Source organism: Bactrocera neohumeralis, chromosome 4, assembly GCF_024586455.1.
Source record: "Bactrocera neohumeralis isolate Rockhampton chromosome 4, APGP_CSIRO_Bneo_wtdbg2-racon-allhic-juicebox.fasta_v2, whole genome shotgun sequence".
NCBI classification, from domain to species: domain Eukaryota; kingdom Metazoa; phylum Arthropoda; class Insecta; order Diptera; family Tephritidae; genus Bactrocera; species Bactrocera neohumeralis.
The window spans coordinates 26,453,423-26,475,676 of record NC_065921.1 but is presented as its reverse complement, the minus strand read 5'-3'; the positions used below and the strand labels follow the sequence as shown (position 1 = coordinate 26,475,676).

The 22,254-nt window shown below is 39.5% G+C and overlaps 1 protein-coding gene across 1 annotated transcript; it reads right to left on the bottom strand.

Annotated features, from left to right (window-relative positions):
• Positions 1-461: 461 nt before the first annotated feature.
• On the bottom strand, positions 462-21,728 carry LOC126756002 (nidogen). The gene is made up of 12 exons (XM_050468783.1): positions 20,955-21,728; positions 6,780-7,082; positions 6,538-6,714; positions 5,208-6,473; positions 4,879-5,152; positions 4,588-4,730; positions 4,118-4,515; positions 3,894-4,051; positions 1,705-1,959; positions 1,465-1,639; positions 1,116-1,400; positions 462-1,050 (listed from the first exon to the last, which is right to left on the bottom strand). Exons 1-12 carry the CDS (start codon positions 21,198-21,200, stop codon positions 789-791), a joined length of 3,942 nt encoding a protein of 1,313 aa, XP_050324740.1. The 5' UTR covers positions 21,201-21,728; the 3' UTR covers positions 462-788.
• Positions 21,729-22,254: the final 526 nt, after the last annotated feature.

Here is a 22,254-nt window from a genome sequence, read left to right as displayed (position 1 = left end):
AACCGTCAATGGCGAGCATTACCGCGCCATCATAACCGACTATTTGATGCCTGAAATTGAAGTTCGTAGTCTCGGTGACATTTGGTATCAACAAGACGACGCCACTTCCAACACATTGTCTCAAACAATGGATTTATTTAGATTGGCCACCAAGAATGTATGATATCACACCACTAGACTTTTTCCTATAGATATACTATATGTATGTGAAGTCTTAAGTCTATGCGAACAGTCCTGCTTCGTCTCAGGCCTCGGAGCAAAACATCACGCGTGTCTTTCGGCAGTTACCAGTCGAAATGCTCGAACGAATCATAGAAAATTGGTGTCAACGGAGGGATCTGAGACATAGCACGCATTTAAATAAAATAATCTTCAAAAAATAAATGCCAAAGAATGTTTTTTCGATATGATGATACTAAAAATTAAATTTCAAGTTTCTTTAAAAAATTAGGGAACCTCGATTGGAATACAAATTCATATGTGGATATGTATTTCTCTTTATTACTTAGATTTACCGAAAAATATATATCGAACACATACATACTCATACATATATATTTATATTTTATGGACAATATACTCGGCTTATAAAAATTACAAAAAAATCATTGGTGTTTTTAGCTTATATGGTATTTATAAATATTTTGTTTTTCTTCCTTTTGCTTCTATTATGTGCTTACAAGTAAGAAAACTGTGCAATAAGTTTGTGCTGCTGTAGGAAATCGAATAAATAAAATTTTTCACTTAATATTTGTATTTAATGGATAAGAAAAGAACGCATCGATGCCTTAAAACTGCACACCGAACTGTGGCACATTGCAGGTCTTCGACTGGGTTGTACATTTGCAGCTCTTGCCCGATGGCGCCTTGCTGTTCACCAAGCAAATGCGTGCGTCTACGCAACCGCCGTTATTGATCTGACAGGGACTGTTCAGTTGCGGGCAACTGTCCTCGATGGCGGTCATGCCGTACATCTTGTGACTGCCGAAGAAAGGCGTCTGAATGCCCTTTTGACGATTGCCAAAAGTATCGACGCTTTCCAATTTTTTACTGGAAGAAAAATAAGGTTAGACTTATTGAAGGACAATAGAGATTATATATGTGTATTGGCTTACGTTGTCCAATCAGTCCAGTAGAATTGATTGTGCGTGAATGTCAAGCCGAAGGGGTATGTCAAATCATTGGAGATAGTACGCAGCCGTTTCGAGTATGAGTCGATACACTCCACCTTCTTGGTGCCTGCATCGGCATAGCACAGTTCACCGCTGCTCTCGAGTATGACCAGTGAATTGGGTAGGATGACAGCATCGCTACCCAACAACAACTCCCGTCCAGTACCATCCAAGTCGGCCATTTCAATTTTCGGCGATTCACGATTCCAATCGGACCAGTAAAGTTTTCTGTTAATATAGAAAATATAAGTAAGTATCCTGGGCATCAGCACTAAAGAATACGCGCACTCACTCTCTATACGGATCCACGGCAATGCCACGTGGATTGACCAGATTCTTATTTATGAGCACGGCACGTAGTGTAGCGTTTTCCAAACTGGCCACCTCAATTGTGTCCTTTACCGAGTCGGTCCAGTAGATGCGTCTGGAAATGACATCGATTGCAATACCCTCAGGTGACTCTACATCTGGTAAAAGTAGTTAAGTTTGTAAAAAAACTCTATTATTTGTTTTATTGATTTCATTTACTCACCATCAGAAATGAAAGTCTTTAAGTCTGTACCATCGTATTTGGCGCTAACAATCTTCTTTGAAGAAATATCACCCCAGTAAACGCGTCCCTCTACACAATCCTTATCGAGTCCAATAGCCATTGAAGCCACCGAGATTGGTTTCACGTTCTTGCCATTCAGGGGTACACGCACGATGACAACACCTTGACTCACGAGTAGAAAACCGGATTCATGTTGTTGACGTTCCAAGCATAGGGAGCCATTGCCATAGAAGCCTGTTAGTGCCATGGAAAAGAATCATAAGAAATATTTGATTATAAGATGATTATAAGAAATAATAGATAAAAGTGCGTTTGCAGAGGATGGAGTCCTATGTACAATATTACGCAAATGAGGAAAGTTCTCTGAGCGCCATTCACTTGGGAGTGGTCAGAATCGAATCTTTTACATATGTCTCAAGCAGCTCACGGCTTCCGGCTTTAGACCAAGTATGCTTTGGGTAGCCAAAGAACATCCGTATATAAGCTTCTATCAAGGGTACTGTGAGAAAGATAGAAGTCCGCCGTCAACAAATTGATTTTGCCTTATTAGTGTGGCTTTAGATCAATTGACTAGATATTCACCATGCGTCAAATCTTGGAAAACACCCGTAATAAGAGGATCGGTACACACCACCTCTTTGTCGGTTTCAAAGCTGCTTTTGACAACACGAAACAGAACTGCCTTTATACCTCCATGTCTGACTTTAGTATCCCTGCAAAACTAATACGGATGTGTAAACTGGCTTTGAACAATACGAAAAGCTCCGTCAGCACCGGGAAGGGTGTCTCCGGACCGTTCGATACCAAAGAGGTTTTGAAAAAGGGGACTCACTATGTTACGACTTCTTCAATCTTCTTCTGGAGAAAAATATTCGAGCTACAGTACTAAATAGAGAAGGAAATTCTTCTTTTAGTTTGCACAGCTGTTGGCGTACGCCGATGATATTGATATCGCTGGTCTTAAGAACCACGTCGTCAGTTCTTCTTTCTCCAAACTGGATAAGGAAGAGAAGAATGTGGGTCTGGTTGTGAAGGAGGATAAGATGAAATATCTATCATCAAACAAACAGTCGTCGCACTCGCAACTTGGCTCCCCGTCACTGTTGGCAATCTCATCTTCGAGGTCGAAGATAAATTCGTCTATTTTGGACCCAGCATTAACACCGTCAACAATTGTTCATACAGATATTTACATTGAAAAACAGAGAAGCTTTTCTTCATTGATTTTTCTTCAAACTACCAAGAATCTATCAATGTTTCCCTCTTTATTGGCGTAGACTGCGCTTACGTGATTATGACCGAGTTTACAACAGCGCGCCAGTCGGTCATCCTTTTCGCTATTGACACTAATTGGAGATTCCAAATGACCACCAAAAGATTTGTGAGTTCGAATTTGGGCTGACTTCATATTTTTCAAAAAGTGTTTACTATATTGGACAGGGGTTCGACTGCCAATTAGTAGAAGGTTATAAGAATATCCAACACTTTTAGTACAGAACACCGCATTTGCAGATAAGACCCCTCAAACCTCCTCCAAATACTTGTAATGTCTAATATTTATTATTGTATAAAAATTATAGCAAATACACAGCGCTTTAACTGTCAGTGTCAATTCAATATTTTCGGTGAAGGAAGTTTTTCAATAGACGACGAAAATGTTTTCTCAAAATTCGATTTGTAAATTACATTATTTATCAAAATTATCAGCAAAGCATGGCCTCTTTGCAAAGGGGCTACCGACACTGCCGCAACCGACGAAGCAAAGCCGACTATACGCAACCGTGCCGCCGTCGATGAGACCAAGTGGACCGCAGATCAGTGGTGGACATGCACCGAAGCCAAAAATGACAACATTTGGTGGCTTACGTGAATTTCTACTACATCCGCTCACCTGGGATCGCAATAATGGTTACTTCAACATATTACTCGGTTTGGCCATTTTCGGTTACTGCTTTTGCACCGCCTGCAAGAGCGAGGGGTCACGCACAGTTTCGTATGAGCAAAAGGGGAAAAAATAAATATTTAACATTTAATATGCCTGAATGACCTCAAAAACAGCAAACCAAAAACCAAAGAGGAAGTGTATTATTTTTTAAGTGGGAACGAAGAGGGCGGGAAAAGTGATGAGTGATAGGGAGTGACAGGAACTGTCTTTTAGTTAACCTTACCTTGATTGCATACGCAGACAAGTCCGTTGTTGGTGGACAAACATTTGGCGTTCATATCGCACATCTGTGGTGTGTTGAGACAGTTTTTATCCTCCACACAAACATAGCCATCGCCGTGGAAACCGGCATTGCACTGGCACTCATATCTAGCTGGATCGCTGTGCAGAGAAATAAAAATTTTCATTAATAAAATAAACTCTCTACTTCCATTTCTTTATACTCACTCAGTGGGCTCACAGGTCGCGTGCACTCCGCAATTATTGCGTACATTGCAGGGTGGCGGTATGCTGCGGCAACCCTCCAAGGCGTCACCTTCGTAGCCCTCAATACAGTCACAGTATTGCACACCCTGTTGCGCATCCCACTTACAGATTGCATTTGCGCCGCAAAAGACAGGACCACAACGACCGGCTGGCACGCAAAGATCGGACACATCACGCTCATAACCGGCTAAGCACTGACAGACGCCTACAATACAGAATGCGTTCTGGCCACAGGTGGAGTTATCACGGCAATCGGGCGCCAGCTGGCAGTGAAAGCCATCACCCTCGTAACCATCCTCGCAAACGCAACGTGACTCTTCGTAAACGCAGTAGGCATGTGGATCGCAAATGTCGCCGTTCTAGTTGGTGGAAGTAGTAAAGGAACATGCACTTAGTATTATCCTTTATTTTGTCTGCTTCTGTGTACTTACGTAGGCACAGGATGTATTGATGAGTTCGCAGTTGTAGCCGTCGCCTTGGAAGCCTTGGTTGCAGGTGCACGCGTGACGCATCTCATTCTCATACCACTCACATGTGGCGTTTATGTGACAGTTGGCATCCACATCACAGGGTACTGAAAGCGAAAATTTGGATATTGTAAAATATACTATTGATAAGGTGGTAGTTAACTAAAGCGAGCGTATGGACAACCCACTTCGTGTATATATTGTTTTGTGATCCAGTTCATGTAATAAATTAGTAATAATTGCCTTACTACTCACTTAATTCCTCAGATTTGGAGTCACTTGTGTAGTGCGCGGTGTAGCGACACGTTTGAGAGTCTTCGATCAACTCGTAACCAGTTGGACACTCACATTCACCCATGAAGTTGCATTGAGGTTGAACCGGATGTTCATTTAACAAAATTGGAACGCAGCGGCCATTTTCCAAAACCTGATCGTGACCACAGATGTGATTGCATACGTAACCATCACCCTCGAAGCCAGCACGGCACTGGCAACGGCTCTCCACGCAATCGGCATCGTGAGAGCAACGCTGGGAAGAGAGAGTGAATTTTAGACTAGCACAATTCAACTGAGCATCTACTCACCTGACACTCATCTTGATAGTTGCTGCCAATAATGTAGTCTGGGATATATTGCTCATGCTCCTCAGTGGCAGTATCATTTTTCAAGCAACGATAACCATTACCTTCATAACCTTCAAAACAGATGCAAGTGAAACCACCCTCATTATTGGTGCACATAGCATTGTCATCGCAAGCATGCGTTTGTAGCAGACATTCATCAATATCGACGCACACTTCCAAGCCGTCTTCCTGCAGTTGTGGGCCATAACCATGACGACAGTCACAGCGATAGGTATCCTCATAGGGCACACAAACGGTGTGCTCGCCACAATTGGCTGTGCCATCGGTACAAGCATTCGACTCAGCATCTACACCGATTTTGGTCAACACACTGGTACGTAAAGCCTGATCGCGCTCGAAATAATCCAAAACAATCTTCGAAGCCTTCTGCAGCACAGTTGTGCCCGTCGGTAGCACTTCATCGTCGAGCACACAACGTTCAAAGTAAATTGACTGATCCAACTGGAAGTTGATGACACGATTCTCTTCTGGAATCTCAATCAAATGCGCATGTACGGAATGCAATTCATTCGGCGACACATACGCATACTCGTCCACATAATCGGCCATATGTAATTTGGCATTACTGCTAACCGTGGGTACATCACCGAAAAACTCAAGCTTCACAGACAACTGATCCCAGTAGTTCAAACCTTCGAATGTCTGATTGACAGTCAAAGATTCGCCAGTTTCAAAACGTATCTTCGACACATGCACACAATGGCCACCGGTGAGATGATAGCCATTCGCAGCACCATTCAACGACTTGGCGAAGAGCCAACCAATCGCGCTGAAGACGGGCACCACTAAACGCAACTGTGCGCCCAACTCCACGCTAACCGGATTGACGGCTGTGTAACTGCGCGAGTCAGCTGTCACGACATACGATTGCAGTTTGGCGCGTTCATCGATCACTTGTCCATTAATTTGACCAGCCAAGGTGCCCGTTACGCGTATTGGGTAATCATTTTTGAGACACGCCTTACCATTACCGTAAAAACCCTCACGACAGACGCAACAGAAGCCGTCGCGCTTATCATGACAATCCGCGTTGAAATTACAAGTTTTGTGACCACTGTCGGCACAAGTCTCCGCCTGTGGAATGGCATTGAGATCTTCTTGGTCAATGGGCACCTCAACATTTGCTGTTTCATTCAAAGCGCCAACATGGAATAACCAAACACCAGGCACACCAATGTTCGAGTTCTCGGTGAAAGTAAAACGCGCCTACAGAGAATTGTTAAAAATAGTAAAATATACTTTTCAACAAATGAGGCGACAAAATACTCACACTATCTGTGCCCGAGCCATCGATGTAATAATGACGTCCATCTTCGGCGACAAAACCGGCCTGTGCGCGTATATCCGGCAATCCCAAAGCGCCAGTCTCACCTTGCAGCCAATTTATACCGTTATAAGCATAGATGAAGTGCACAAATGTTTCCTCCTCATTGGCGATCAGGGCAACCTATGTTTGTGCATTTTATTATGAAGTACAATAGAATTCAATAAAAGTTGACTTTTCCCACAAACCTGGAAGGTGTTAAGTTTATCATTTTTGGCACTAAAGTGTCCCACATTCTTCCAAGTGGCCACAATCAGTTTATCAGCACCGAATTGCGCCTTTTCGGGGTATGCATAATTCACCAAATTGGTCGCCTTTTGCAGTTGATACGGATCTTTTGATTCAAAAACCGATATCGAGGTGATATTATAGGCGAGCGTGGTATCGACATTGGCGTAGAAGGGCGCAATCGATGGATACTCCAGCGGGAAAGGTTGATTGATATACTCCGGAAATTCGATGTTGAACGTCAATATGCCGTTTGTGTTGATCTGAAATTGTATGAAATATTATGATATGAGTTTGGAAGAACCATTAACAAAGCTTCGGTATATATTAGATTAAATAAATTAGGATTGCATCACGACCTAAGTTCTATTGTGCCCTTTCCTAAGTCACAATGACTCACTTAGCCCAAGTATATTGATACATTTCAATATGATTACATATTTTAACCTTTTAAGGGGGAACCACCCATTAGCAATTTGGCAAGGTGCATGTCTTAGAGTTTTTGTCAATACCCCTCACTGCCCACTCCTTAATCCCTGCGGAGCAACTACTTTATAGTACGGGGACCCACCACAATGAAAGGTTCGGGTCCTTCCATGTTAGTGGATGCTACGAAGCGGGCGATAACTTCAGTATAACGCAGAAAACTTCGTAAAGTACTAATGGTAGATCAAAAAGGTAAACAGAACTCGTGCTACCAACCGTAAACCAGAAAGAATTTAGCTAATGATAATCTACTTGTCAACTAAAAACCAGGAAATCCAAAGTTTGAAAACCACTATGATGTAATATGAAAATAAACAGTTACAACGCAGCAAGTGAATTAAAAAGTCGGTATTATTTCAAAGAAATTTTACCATTCAACAGTGGGGGAGCGAAGAACAGATTATCGCTCTCATTAATTTAAGAAAGATTGTTATATACAGGTTCGAAGTCCAAATTTAAGTATTAGGTCATCTCAAACTAAGGTATATTTACCAATAATTGCCCGATTTTGAGCGACAGCTGAGGAATTTATGTATAAACAATTAAAAACTTCTTCGAACATTTGCATTTCTTATTTAGTCTTAAAAAATAGAAAGGCTTACGAATCTATGCTGACACATCTTACGAGTAATCTAAGTAGAGGTACTTTTTTCAATAGCCTTACCAAGCGACATCGCTTCGCTCTATGTGCTCTTGAAAAGTTCCAAGATGTTCCGACGTTTTCGAGCCAAATTTTGTTCAGCGATGAGGCCCATTTCTGGCTCAATGGGTATGTAAACAAGTAAAATTGTCACATTTGGGACGAAGAGCAATCTGAAGAGATTCAAGAGCTGCCATTTCATCCAGAAAAAATGACGGTTTGGTTTGTGGTAAGGTGGAATCATTGGTCCACATTTCTTCGAAAATGTTGCCGGAGAGAACGTAACCGTCAATGGTGACCGTTATCGCGACCGACTATTTGAAGCCTGAAATTGAAGCTAGTAATCTCGGCGACATTTGGTTTCCCACACATTGCATCAATTAATGGATTTATTGAAAGAACATTTCGGTGAGCAGATAATTTCATGTTTTAGGTCAATTGACCCACCAAGATCGTGTAATATTACACCGTTAAACTTTCTCCTGGAAGGGATATGTAAAGTTTAAAGTCTATGCTTACAATTTCGCTTTGATTCGGCCCTTAGTGCAAAACATCATGCGTGTTATTCGCCAGTTAGCAGTCTATATGCTCGAATGAGGCACCGAAAATGGGACTCAACGGATGTTGTAGTCTCGACCAACATTTGAAAGAGGTAATCGCCCAAAATTCTTCCCCAATCGATGACGATGGAGCAGACGTTCAATTGCCCGACCATGAAGAAGTTCGAATAGCAATCACCCCCCTGAAGAACAACAAAGCGGCGGGGGCCGATGGATTGCCGACCGAGCTATTCAAACATTGCCCAAAGGCCGGATGAAAGCATGCTCAACTTCTTTGGAATCAAACTGGTGATGAAAGCCCATCCCAACGGAATCTAAGACTCCCCCAATCTGCGCCAAACCGTGGGAGACCCCTCAACATCGCGCCAGATTCTATCGAGCGTATTGTGTGAAAGATTAAAGCCCACCGTCAACAAACTGATTGGGCCTTATCAGTGTGGCTTTAGACCTGGCAAATCAACAACGCCAAATTTTGAAAAAAAACCCGTGAAAGGAAAATAAACACACATCACCTCTTCGTCGATTTCAAAGCTGCTTTCGACAGCACGAAAAGGAGCTGCCTTTATGCCGCGATGTCTGAATTCGGTATCCCTGCAAAACTAATACGGCTGTGTAAACTGACGTTGAGCAACACCAAAAACTCCGTCAGGATCGGGAATGACCTCTCCGAGCCGTTCGATACCAAACGAGCTTTCAGCCTGGAAACAAGGCGACTCTCTTTCATGTGACTTCTTCAACTTGCTGCTGGAGAAAAACAAAACTCTATAAGTCACTCATAATTTCCGTCCTTCTATATGGTGCAGAGAGATGCATGAGTCGACGTTGCGAGTTTTCGAGAGAAAAGTTCTGCGAAAGATTTATGGTCCTTTGCGCGTTAGCCACGGCGAATATCGCATTCGATGGAACGATGATCTGTATGAGATATATGACGACATTGACATATGAATGAAAGACAATCCCTTCATTATTTCGGTTCCAAATTAGACAAATAAATACAAAGCTACTTTCAACAGTTCGATCTCCTCTAAAGGCCAGCTACTAGGGTAACGAGACCGAGGCAAAAAATGTTACAAAGTGATGCTGGTGCAATGATAACTTGCGAACCAAAAACACAAAAAATAAAAATTCCATCACTTTGCAAATAATTTTAATAAAGCAATGCATTTGCTCCAAATTCTGGTTAAATATACGCACATGAAACACCAACAACAATGTAAACGCTGCAACGACTCCAATATTTGTTTGTGTTCCAGTTTAAAATACATTTCTTGTTTTTGTGGTATTTCTATTTTTGATTTTTGTTGTTGGTTTTATTTTTTATAGCAATGACTCGGTGTTGTGTAAAGTGTGGATTATGGGGAAATAATACAACTGTAAAATTTTATAAGCGTATCTCCAGGATGGGGAATAAAACTTACCACAAGCAGCCACACAAACACAGCAAAAACAATAAAAACAAAAACATTAAAGTAACCGCAAACAGCTGCCGCAGCTGAGGCATATGGCATGTATGAGAGTAACTGCATGCGTGTGGCAGCTACTGATGCAACACATTTGCGCCTGCTGCGTGGCGCATACACGCATACATGTATATGTATATATATATATATATATATATATATATATATATATATATATATGTATATGAGTGTGTTTGTGCCTTGGTGTATTAAGCAAAATTAAGCAGCAGCATCATCAGAAATGAATAAGTGCTTTGCAGAACAACAACAAAAACAGACAACACTTCTTAATTACAATAACACACGTATCATACACAAAATGTTGAACGCTTAGCAAAAACAACATAAGCAATAACTAAATGCAACTAAATTTAGAGCTTATGCCTACATTGTTGTTATTGTTGTGGCGGCCGTTTTTCACATACATACATTCGCAATGCAACAGCCCGCCTTTGCTTGCAACACTATGGGGAGTAAATCATTGACAACGAACAACAACAACATTGGAATGCTGCTCCCTCAGCGCCTTGTGTTTATTTGTGAAGTGAACCGTGGGTGATTTGGTTCAACGCTGGTTGGAATGCGTACGATCGACGCATGATTTGTGTTGTAGTGATGAGCCGAATCTGATGGCAGTCGTTTGTTGCAAGACATTTACTTAATATTTAACTTCAAATTCAAAACTCTTTTAATTTCTTAGATATTTGGCATGAATTGCCAAAGACAACTCTACAATATTCGAATAAATTGTTCAGATCAGCTCACTATATACTATAGTTGTCATACAAACGTGATTTTCATCTTCAGATGCATATGCATATGTGCGAAATGTGAGTAGGGGAATCCCACAAGTAGGAGTTCTCTCTCCTCTTTTAAGGGTTCTGGTCGTTAACGACCTGCTTAAAACACTTGAAGATCGTGGCGGCCGGGTGATTGCCTCTGCTGACGATGTAGCGCTTATGGTCAAAGGAAAGTTCCTGAGTACCGTTTACGAATCTCACTAAAAGTAGTTTTCTGGCTCTACGACACCATAGTCAAGCCCATTACGTTATATGAACTCTTTATGTGGTGTAGGGCTCTAGAAAAGACCACACACTGCAATTAAAATCGAGCGCGTTCAACAAGCGGCGCTCATCAGCATGTGTGGTGCACTAAGGTTAACGCACATTTAACGCTATCTTGCACACATTGCACGTAGATATCGTCGGTAGGTGTATGGCTGCGAAATTGGCCATCAGACTTAGAAAATTTGTATTCCTAAAAAAACTCTCGAAAAGTGAGTGGGGAACTTTCACTTCATACTGGATCACTTGGATTATGAAGTCACCAAACCAAAATCTGGCGGCTCCCTCTCTCTCTGTCAAATCCAGCTTTAGATTTACTGACTATTGCAGTGTTTTACAGGCCGAGATTTCAGCCATTATGGTGCAGCCTTCTTTACTGAAGTGACCATCCACTCAGACAGCAGAGGATAGGATAGCAGCGAGTTACGGTCTGGTTAAGGAGTGCCTAACCTCGCTAACCATAGCATCGAGTATCTCTGTGATAAGACTGGTACGGGTGCCAAGCCACAGCGGAGTCGCCAGAAATTGAAAAGCTGATGAGTGGGTCGGTGCTCCGGATCGGGTAATGTTGGCCGGGTGACCATCGGTACATGCGCTGACGCAAAAACCTTTTGGCCCATGATTAATCGCAAGAAATCTAGTGATCTCTTTGGTCTCACTAAAGCTAACCTCTCCCTAGTTGTGGGGCTTTTAACAGATCATTGTCCTTTTGGCGTCCACGCAGTAGAACTGAGAATCCTACCAGACGCCATCTGCAGAAGCTGTATGGAAGAAGATGAGATGGAAACAACTCAACTCTTCCTTCTTAACTGTTCCGCGTTTGGGAGGTCAAGATTCAAACACTTGGGTGCTCATAACTTCACTAAACTCGCGGGAATGGAAATTAAAAACGAACCATACAAATTTTTATTGGCTACTAAGTATTTTACTAATTTATAAGTTCGAATTTATATGGCCTCACAAAGGACTACATATCAGTTCACATGCAATATTTGATCAGCCATCTAATCTAACCTCGTAATCGTGATTTCAGCGCAATCAACGGATTTGAGTTTTTCCTATCTTCATCGTTTATGTTCAACACTGGAAGTCGTTACCATTTTGCCAGTGATTGGATCAAAGTGATCATCGATTCGTTCGGTTCCGTTGCGTAAACAGTCAGTATTACATAACTCTAATTAAATCAGATTTGCATCCAGCTAAACACTATCAAACCGACAGCATTCCCCAGCAGCTTAACAGAAAACTTATTAAGAAGTGAACTAGGCTGATAGTGTATTAGAATTCTCTAAATTATTGCATCGAATGTTTTTACAATTCAATAGTGAGATTTGAGGCAATATTTTAAAAGAACTCAGTGATATCCAAATATCTTTTGGGGTATTTTCCCTAACGGGCGTTGTTGCTGCTCAAACAATTAATCACACCAGCTGTAGGGTGTGATGTTGCGATGCAAGTCAATTAACAAGCTCATTAGATAGGCAACAATCTTCTACCATCTACACGCATATATACATATATACACATGTACTTATATATATAAGTGTACTTAAGAATGCAATGTGGAAACTCAACACTAGGGCTCCCACACAAGTGCATAGGTCGACATAAATCGCCAGAGTACACATACATATACATATGTAGTATATGAGTGCGTATGTTCGGAGAGTCATGCGCTTATGTGCATATGTATGTGGCGTGCGATCAATGAAGTGGTTTGTTTTTATTATGCCGCACATTTGTTTTCGCTTTTATTTTTATTTTTCTTCCGACAACTTCCCTCCGCAAGGATCCTCTAGCATATATCTCTTAATAAAGTGTTTATGCTCATGAAATTAAGTACGTACTTAAGTGCAAGCCATTGTGTGAATTGTACATATGTATGTATGCATGATACATATATGTACATATATCCATATGTGCCACTTAGAGACCCTAAGCAACTCTTGACGCCTTTTATGCGTCCATTCTTATAGAAACACAAGTGTGAAGTTTTTTTGTTTTTTGTTTTTGTTCGACTTTTGTTATTACAACATAACTAAGACTGCAGCATGCCGATAAATTTTAGAGCTAATTGGCGCTTTAATAATTCACAATTTGCCGCCTCATAAATTAATAACTCAGTCAAGCCCGCTTGAGTTCTAACTCATTTCAAGAGGAAAATATGAAATGAAAATTTTCTTATTGGAATTCAATATGTTCTTTTGAATTGGACTTAATAAAATTACCGCCTGTTCGTACTTTATTATTAGTTTACTTTTTGACTTCAAACACCTTCCTCAAAAAGTAGTCTTAAAGAACCACAACACATGACTTAAGTAGATGACCGGCTTATTGGCTATAACAACCCGGCTTTTAGTTCTACATTCTCTTGGTTGGACAAAGAAGCGAAACAGTTGGGTCAGATAATGAACAAGGGTAAGGCGAAATATCTTCTGTCATCAAACAAACAGTCGTCGAATTCGCGACTTGGTTCACACGTCACAGTTGACAGTCATAACTACGAAGTCGTAGATAATTTCCTTCACCTTGAATCCAGCATTAACACCAACTACAACGTCAACCTCGAAATTAAACGCAAAATAATTCTTGGCAACAGTAAAGTCCTCTCTCGATGAACAAAGACCAAATTTTACAAGTCACTCATCATCGCCGTCTTACTACATGGTGCAGAGACATGGACGATGACAACATCTGATGAAGCGGCGATACGAGTTTTCGAGAAAAAGGTTTTGCGGAAGATTTATGGTCCTTGGCGCATTGGCAACCCTAACCCTAAGTCTGGCAACCAACCATGCAGTTCATATTCGCAAGTTCAGCAAAATCGTTTGGCATTGACTGTAATCATTTGATGCCAGATCCGAACTATAAATGAAATATACAAGTATAAAGACAACTCAGCCAAACTTCTGGCGAATTGTTATACCCTGAACAGGATATATTAAGTTTGTCACGAAGTTTGTAACACCCAGAAGGAAGCGTCGAAGACCCTATAAAGTACATATATAAATGATCAGTATGTTGAGCTGAGTCGATTTTGCCATGTCCGTCTGTTTTTGAGTAACCGATCTGAAATGTTTCACCTCTAATTTTCTCAGCAAGAAGCTGCTCATTTGTCGGAACGGCCGATATCGGACGACTATAACATATACATAGCTGCCATACAAACTGAACGATCGGAATCAAGTTATTGTATGGGAAACTTCCTCATTTAACGATATATCTTTACCAAATTTGGTATGAATTATTGTTTGTAGAAATAATGTAATATCAGAAGAAATTGTTCAGATCAGCTCACTATAGCATATAGCTACCATACAAACCGAACGATCGGAATCAAGAGCTTGTATGGAAAACTTTCGCATTTGACGTGGTATCTTCACGAAATTTGACACGGATTACTGCTTAAGGTAACAATATAATCTCCGAAAAAATTGTTCAGATCGGCTTACTATAGCATATAGCTGCCATACAAACTGAACGCATAGTTACTAACAGAAATGCACCTGTGAAGGGCATTTAGCTTCGGTGCAACCGAAGTTAACGTTTTTTCTTGTTTTCAATTGTTTTTCTGACTATTTAAGACCTCTAAGAGAGGAATCTCAATAATCACCACATAAACTTAAATCTAATAGGAATATACACTCAGTCGCTGACGAAAGACGTACTAATAAATCAAAATGGCACTAGCAGCGTCGTCAACGTTTGACGAGATGTAAACTCTGTTTTCTATAATTTTAGGCTTTATCTCAGTTGAATGAGGTATTTTTTTTTCTAACTTAATCCACTCCGCTTATCAAATCATATACTAAATCCAAAATATTGTTATTAATTATTCTTTTAAAATTGTTATAAAACCTAATTTTCTTAATTAATTAACTCTCTATGTAATCAATCAAATACTCAAATTGCACACTCCACCAGACGAAAGCAAAGCAATTCAAATTAATCTGTACATCTGTAAACAATTGACATGATAACACAATTTCGAGCGTTCGGCTTTGCTTATAAATGCAACAATTTATTTGCATACACACACATATACACATGCACACGTACAACATAATGCCCAGAGAAAATAGATCACAGACCTAAATGAGACAAAGCAGCTGTTGTTGCACTTCGTACAGCAAATTCCGCACAACTAACCGAACACCTTAGACTACTCACTCAAACATACCCAATATACAATAACAATACCGACACACATGAGAAGAGTGATTGATCGGTTGATCGGTAGATCGGTATGAAAAGAGTGCAAAGGCACGGATGGCACGGAAGGCAGCACGAGATCAAATCGAGTTTATTTACATCGTCTCGAGCGTCTATTTTCATGCATGTATGTACATATATATACGAATATATATATGTATCGGTTGATAAGAGGTTTTACTGCACTGATTATGAGCACGGAAATTGCAATGAATTTATTCAATCGAGTATTTATGTATATCGAAATGAATTCAATGAACTCAAATTTTTGTACTTTTTGAAACATTGGATGGGTTAAGTTTTCCTTAAGGTGTTACATGGGTTAGACGACTTCAAAAAAAAAAAATTATGGTCTTATTTAATTCTATAACATCTCTGGATGCTGTAGTTAAACCGAGTAATAGTTTTTGAGATACCTCCTTGAAAAGTTGGGGGCTCGAGTTCAGCTATGTAGTCAATTAAAACTTTAAACGCGTTTTTCTCGAAGCAATTTTTTTTTAATGTCTAACAACCATATAATTTGTACTTTTTAGTTTTTTTCCTCGTCCGAAACCTAGTTTATAGTCTTATTTAAAAAACACCATTTTTTTTCTTTTTACTTCGGATCACCCTGGAAGAAGTTCCGCTGTCAACATGGAGCCCCCGTTTTTTCTAGTAAATTCTGCGCGATTTCAGAAGATTATCAAACAGACATTAAGAGGGTTAGGGCATTTGCTATCGGCATACAAATTAGACTATAGAGACCATGAAGAAGTTCGAATAACAATTACCCGTCTGAAGAACAACAAAGCGGTGGAGACCGATGGATTGCCGTCCAAGCTATTCAAATACGGTGGCGATGAACTGGTAAGGAGCATGCATCAACTTCTTTGTAGTATATAACAAAACCTTGCCCGAAGATTGGAATTTAAATGTGTTCTGGCCAATCCACAAAAAGGAGACCGCTCAATCTGCGTCAACTGCAGTGGTATAAACCTCCTCAACATTATATCGAGTACAGTGTGAAAGATTAAAGTCCACCGTCAACGAACTGAATGGATAGCTTTATGCCGCTATTTCTGAATTGGATATCCCCGCAAAATACCACAAGAAAATTAGAAGTAAAGGCCTCTCTCGACAAACAAAGACCAAATTTTACAAGTCACTCATCATGTCCGTCCTGCTATATGGTACAGAGGCATGAACGATCACAATACCTGATGGGTCAGCGTTACGAGTTTTCGATAACGGAGGACTTATAGTCATTGGCGCATTGGCAACCGTTGGAACGATTAGCTGTACGAGATATACGACGACATTGACGTAGTTCAATAAATCAGGAGACAGCGGCTACCCTGGCTCGATCATGTCGCGCGAATGGATGAAAACACTCCAGCTCTTAGAGTATTCGATGCAGTACCCGCCGGCGTAAGCAAAGGAAGACTTCCATTCGGTTGGAAAGACCAAGTGGAGAAGGACCTGGCTACACTTGGAATCTCCATTGGCGCTAAACAGTGAAAAGGAAGAACGACTAGCGCGCTGTTATAAACTCGGCTATAACCACGTAAACGGTGTCTACGCCAATAAAGAAAAAGAAGATCTGCGGTATTTCACAGTTACTAAGCCTCATCCGACCACAATTTAGCTTAGTATTGAGTATGTCCTCCTCGTTATTCGATTGGACGTGGGTTTGAATACCAGAATAATTTTGTTTAAGATCTGCAAGATTACAAAAGGCTTGGAAAAAGCTCTCAAGTATGTTTGGACTTCTAATCACAAATTTGTGTATGTATATACCATTGTTAGTATGGAATGGTACAGGAAAAATTTAATAAAGCTAGCGTGGAGCAATCGTTGGAAACAGTACTTTCAAGGCTAAAGGAATCTTAAGCCTAAATACAGGATTCTTTAAAATATAACCGTTACATACATGAAAAATATAGTGAACCAAAATAAACCAAATAAGTCTTCGTATATTGGCAACACGAGATGTAAATGTGTTTAACTGTAGAATTTACCGCATTTCAGTCATTAAAACGGCGGCAAATTCGAACTATGTCGGCCACTTTAGCGCCACATTTTTTATGCAGTCATTGTCAACATTACTTTGGCCACACATACAAGATACAAATATAGATGGGTCTCACTACTTTGGTGACTTTAATTGAATGCGACGCCACACACATATTGACAGTTTAGTGACACACTTGTCAGGAAAAAATTATCGCGCTCTTCACTTTTATTAGTCGCATATTGCTTGGCGAAGTGGTCAGCGGCTATTGGCCCGCATATTTCGATTTTTTTGTTTATCGCACAGGACATTCGCCATATATTCTTTATATTTAATGGCCACATGTGGCACCAGTAATATACGAGTTCTTCTTTAATCTCGAGAAGGCTGACACCGCTGGCCGTCAGCCAAACATTTGCGACTTGTCAACTCACGAAAATTATGTTCGTTTTTTAGGCATTTTTATTTTGTGACAATTTTCACGCGAAGTGCTTAAATTAATAATATTTCGGAGAATTTTATGGCGCGAAAAACATGGAATTCTTTTGTGAACGTTTTCGCTTTAATTAAGTCGTTTTTTACCGCTCGTAACACTAAATTTTGTGATTAATCATGTCGCAAAGTGTGTGTGTGGGTGGTACCCCACGGAATTCTATTGTCTGCTGTCAGATATTGTGTCAGTGACAGCACGCTGTTAAGCATCCAGTTCTTGTACCACCTGACAATTAATTCTGATTTATTTTAAATAAAAAATGCTTTGAAGAAGTAGTGTCGGCAAAAACAAAGCTGGCGACATTGTCATATACATACATATGTTATACGAGTATGCATAAATATATACATATATACATATAGATTTATAATTAAATATAATTGAAATGTGGATATTTCGAAAGAATATACCGTCCAACGTGCTTGGAAACATGTTGCTCTTACGTATAAAGTAGTATGTGGAAACTATTTCAAATCATTCAGACAGTTCGTAACAGAGCATACAAGATACCAACGGAGAGAAGTCAATACGTGATACCACAAGATTAAGAATTTTGATATTTGGAAACATCCTCTAAGAGACGTTTTTGGTCATCATAAGAAGCCACTATTTTCGATAGATATTACCAAATTCGCAAGAGATTTATACAATGAATATTAAGGTACTACCGATCAAGTTAAGACCAGCGAAACTTCAATACATTAAAAGAATTGAAGTGGAATGCCGGAAACAAACCGTGCCATAAACACAACCACACCATGCAACTAATATAGTAAGCCCTATGCGTTAGAAAATGGTAAAAGATCACACGTACACAAGAGTTTCGGTTAGATTGGTCAAGTATGCCTTAATTGGCTTATGAGTCTAGAAAGCTTACCTATTTAAGAATATAATATGTCTACAAAAGAATTTTCAAAATTCAAATCATATTTTCTCTGACCCGGCAACCAAATTGATTCGGCCGGAACTGAAGCTTTAAATGCGATTTTATCGAAACTGTTTGTATTAAAACTAAACCAACGATTTCTCAGGTTCGACTAAACCGTTTTACTTCGGGTCTTTAGAGAGTCTTCTTTATAAACTTGTCTAAGTGTGGAACTATCTTTATCTTTTAATTTAATTTTTTACTATTTTCGAAAAATTCAAAACATTCAAAAAAGTTCTTTTTTCAGCCATTTGCTACTTTGTGAAAACTTTTTTTTCCAACTTTTCCCTATAACCAGATATTGAGACATTATTTTACATTAATAATTTTTTTTTTGGCTTAGATTGGTAAGAGGGTTGAATTCAGCAGCTGCAAGTTTTTGCAATTGTTAACTTTTTTTTTGCTTTTCCCTCCATACTTGTCACATTAATAAAAAATGGATAGTAAAAATATTAATTGCCTTGTTTTACGTCACTCCAAATCTTGCCTGAAACTCATGCCTCTAGACTAAGAAAGCCCTAGAGGTTTTAACATAAATCTTTGATACCGGGGACGTTACTTGACTGGTTACTTAACCGATAGTTGGCTTGCAAAGTAAACCCATTCAATATACAAAGAGAGAAATGTCCGAACTGCCCTATATCAAGAAATTAATATTTTTACATTGTTCTATAATATTACAATAGATTATTAGAGAGAAGGTCACAAGCTATTTCAAATAATTTGATATGCTAAAAAAGAAATTAGCTATGTATATCTCTTCATCATAATGTAGGAATATGAAGATATAAAATAGTAATATTATATAAGAGCTGTTTTCTCAATGACTGGTTAGCAGAAATCTGTGAGTTAAGTTACGGTTAACATAACCAAGATTCCTTCGTTCGGTAAGAAATCTTTTTTTTAACCAGAACTTAACTGAGGGATATCTGCTAACCAGACATTGAGAAAACGGAAAACCCTTACCCACGATAGTCGGGTCTATGTAACTGGAATGGACCCGACTTTTATCCAACAACAACAACAAAATGTCCATTATTATTATTATATTAGAATATATTTTATTTATTATTCTCAACGCAAGCCACCAATGAAATTTGTAAAATTTACGGAGACGATGCTGTATCAGTTCGTGTACCACAACAATGATTCGTTCCGTTCTGGAAATTTCGATGTGTGACCTACCGTCGAAAAAGTCGATTAAATTAAGGAAAAGATTGACCAGAATCATCACATAAGCAGCCATGACATCGCTAAGGAACTTAACATTCATCATCAAACGGTTTTGAACTATTTAAAAAAGGCTGGCTACAAAAAGAAGCCCGATGTTTGGGTACTACATAAATTATCAGTGAAAAATTTTAACATCTGCAATTCTTTGCTGAAACGAAATGAAATCGCACCATTTCTGAAGCGAGTGGTAACAGGAGACGAAAAGTGGATCAAATACGACAATAATGTGTGAAAAGATCATGGTCCAAGCGTCCTGAAGTTCAACAAATGGTCGCATAGCTTGGCAATCAAAAAAAATGGCCAAAACTGATCAACAGAGAGCTTGGTTTTCTATCAGGGGCTAAACACACATCTTTAATGACTCGGTAAAAACTGGGAGAGATTGTCCACCACCATATAGCCCAGACTTTGCACCATCAGACTACTATTTGTTTCGGTCAATGCAGAACTCCCTTAATGGAGTAAAGTTGGCTTCAAGAGAAAATTACTTGTCGCAGTTTTTCGCCAAGAAAAAAGAAAAGTTATACACTGACGGATTAATGACTCTGACGGAAAAATGGCAAAAAGTGGTCCACTAAATATTTGGTTCATTAAAGTTTGTTATAAATATAATAAAATAAGTTGAAGTTTGATTAGAAATACGAAAAGATTTTTTCGACTACATATGAGAATACATGATTAGCTGTTACCGTTTTAGACCGAATTATACACAAATTTGCTATAAGAAACACAATTATTATGAGTATTCTAGCTTCAGTGCAGCCGAAGTTAAAGTTTTTTCTTGTTTTAACTAAATCTTTTTATAGTCAAACACATTTTCTAAGAATTTTGAAACCACATTTTGCGATATTATAAACTACCGTTAGTTGGAAAAAAAATCAATTATACTATAGACCAATTTTCGCACCACAGTTTCAAATAGAAATTCAATAGTACAGCAAAGCTTGATGCACGAAGATATTTTTCAGGAAAGTGTAGTCAAATAAGGCCTTATTCTTCTGCAGATACAACAATTCAATGTACAGGATTCCAAAGAATTTTAAATGATATATACAATTCAAAAAATACTCACAAAAAGTTTATCATATTTTTCACTGTAGAAGTTGATGGGTTTATCCAAATCCAGCGCGACGAACTCGCTATCACCATCATTCAAATAATGAATTGGCGACTCCGAGCCCTCCTGGTGCTCATAGAATATATCGGCGCCTAAAGTATCCACGAAATGTTGATATTGAGCGGAAGCGCTGGCGGCCACACATAGCAAAAGCGCCACGCACAAATATTGTGCAATATTATCCTTGGATTTTCTCCACATTTTCACAACAACAAAGCACACTTTTGCGCGCGTTCACAATACAGAACTTGTAAGCTTATAAATATTTTGTTTTTCACACAAAAATTTCAGCCCACAGAAATTTATTTATTTTTTTCCAAATATTTCACAATTTCCTTAATTCAATATGAAAACACACACTTTCGAAACTTCAACACATTCGCTCGCACTTCTTCTTGTGCATGATTGCAAGTAGCGGCAGTGCGGCAACCGCGAAAGAAATTAAAATTCCAAAAATATATTTTTTAAAAATAACCTCTCTACTGAAATCAGAGTTTTCACTTTTCAGTTTTTAATTTTGCTTCCTTTCTTCTATTTTGGTTTTTGTTATTGTTTTTTAGTTAAGTATTTTCACTGCCGGTTGGGCAATGAAGATGTTGGAGATATGTTTCCTAATGTATTTAGTCTACTTGGCTGTGGCTATTGGGGCCAAGCACTTTAGATCGGACGACTCGACGTATCTGCCGGAAAGTATTGTAGAGAACCCGTTAGGCGAACCGTTCGCTTTTGCTACACTTTCACTACTGATACGAATTCGTGGCGAATGTATCCTCCTGAGCCACGAAACCGACAGCGCAGACAAGACGTACACGATCAGCGGCGGCGATCAGATCAGCGATCAAAAACCGTGTACGCGCCGTTTCGTTGGAGTGATCGCGTTGGCAGTGGCAAGAAGTTATGCGAATGTGTGAATATTTGACTTTAACGCTTTACAGCACGCAGCGACTTTGTCGCTGTCAAGCACGTCGACGACGACGACGTTGGACGCTCGGCGTTTCTTCGGTATGGCAAGTAGCGGAAAACGAAGGAAAACTTCGTTGTTGCGTACGCATCCGATGATGCATATGCGTTTTTCGTGCAACACACAGCAACAACAATACTTGCAGATATACGGATAGATCTTTCGAATGCTCATACTACTATGAGCAAAATATAGTAAGACGTTGTTCATAATTTTGAAATTATTAATTTATTCTTCAAAATCTAAGTCGTTCTCCTCAAAGTAATCCTCCTTTGGCCTCAATACACTTGTGTC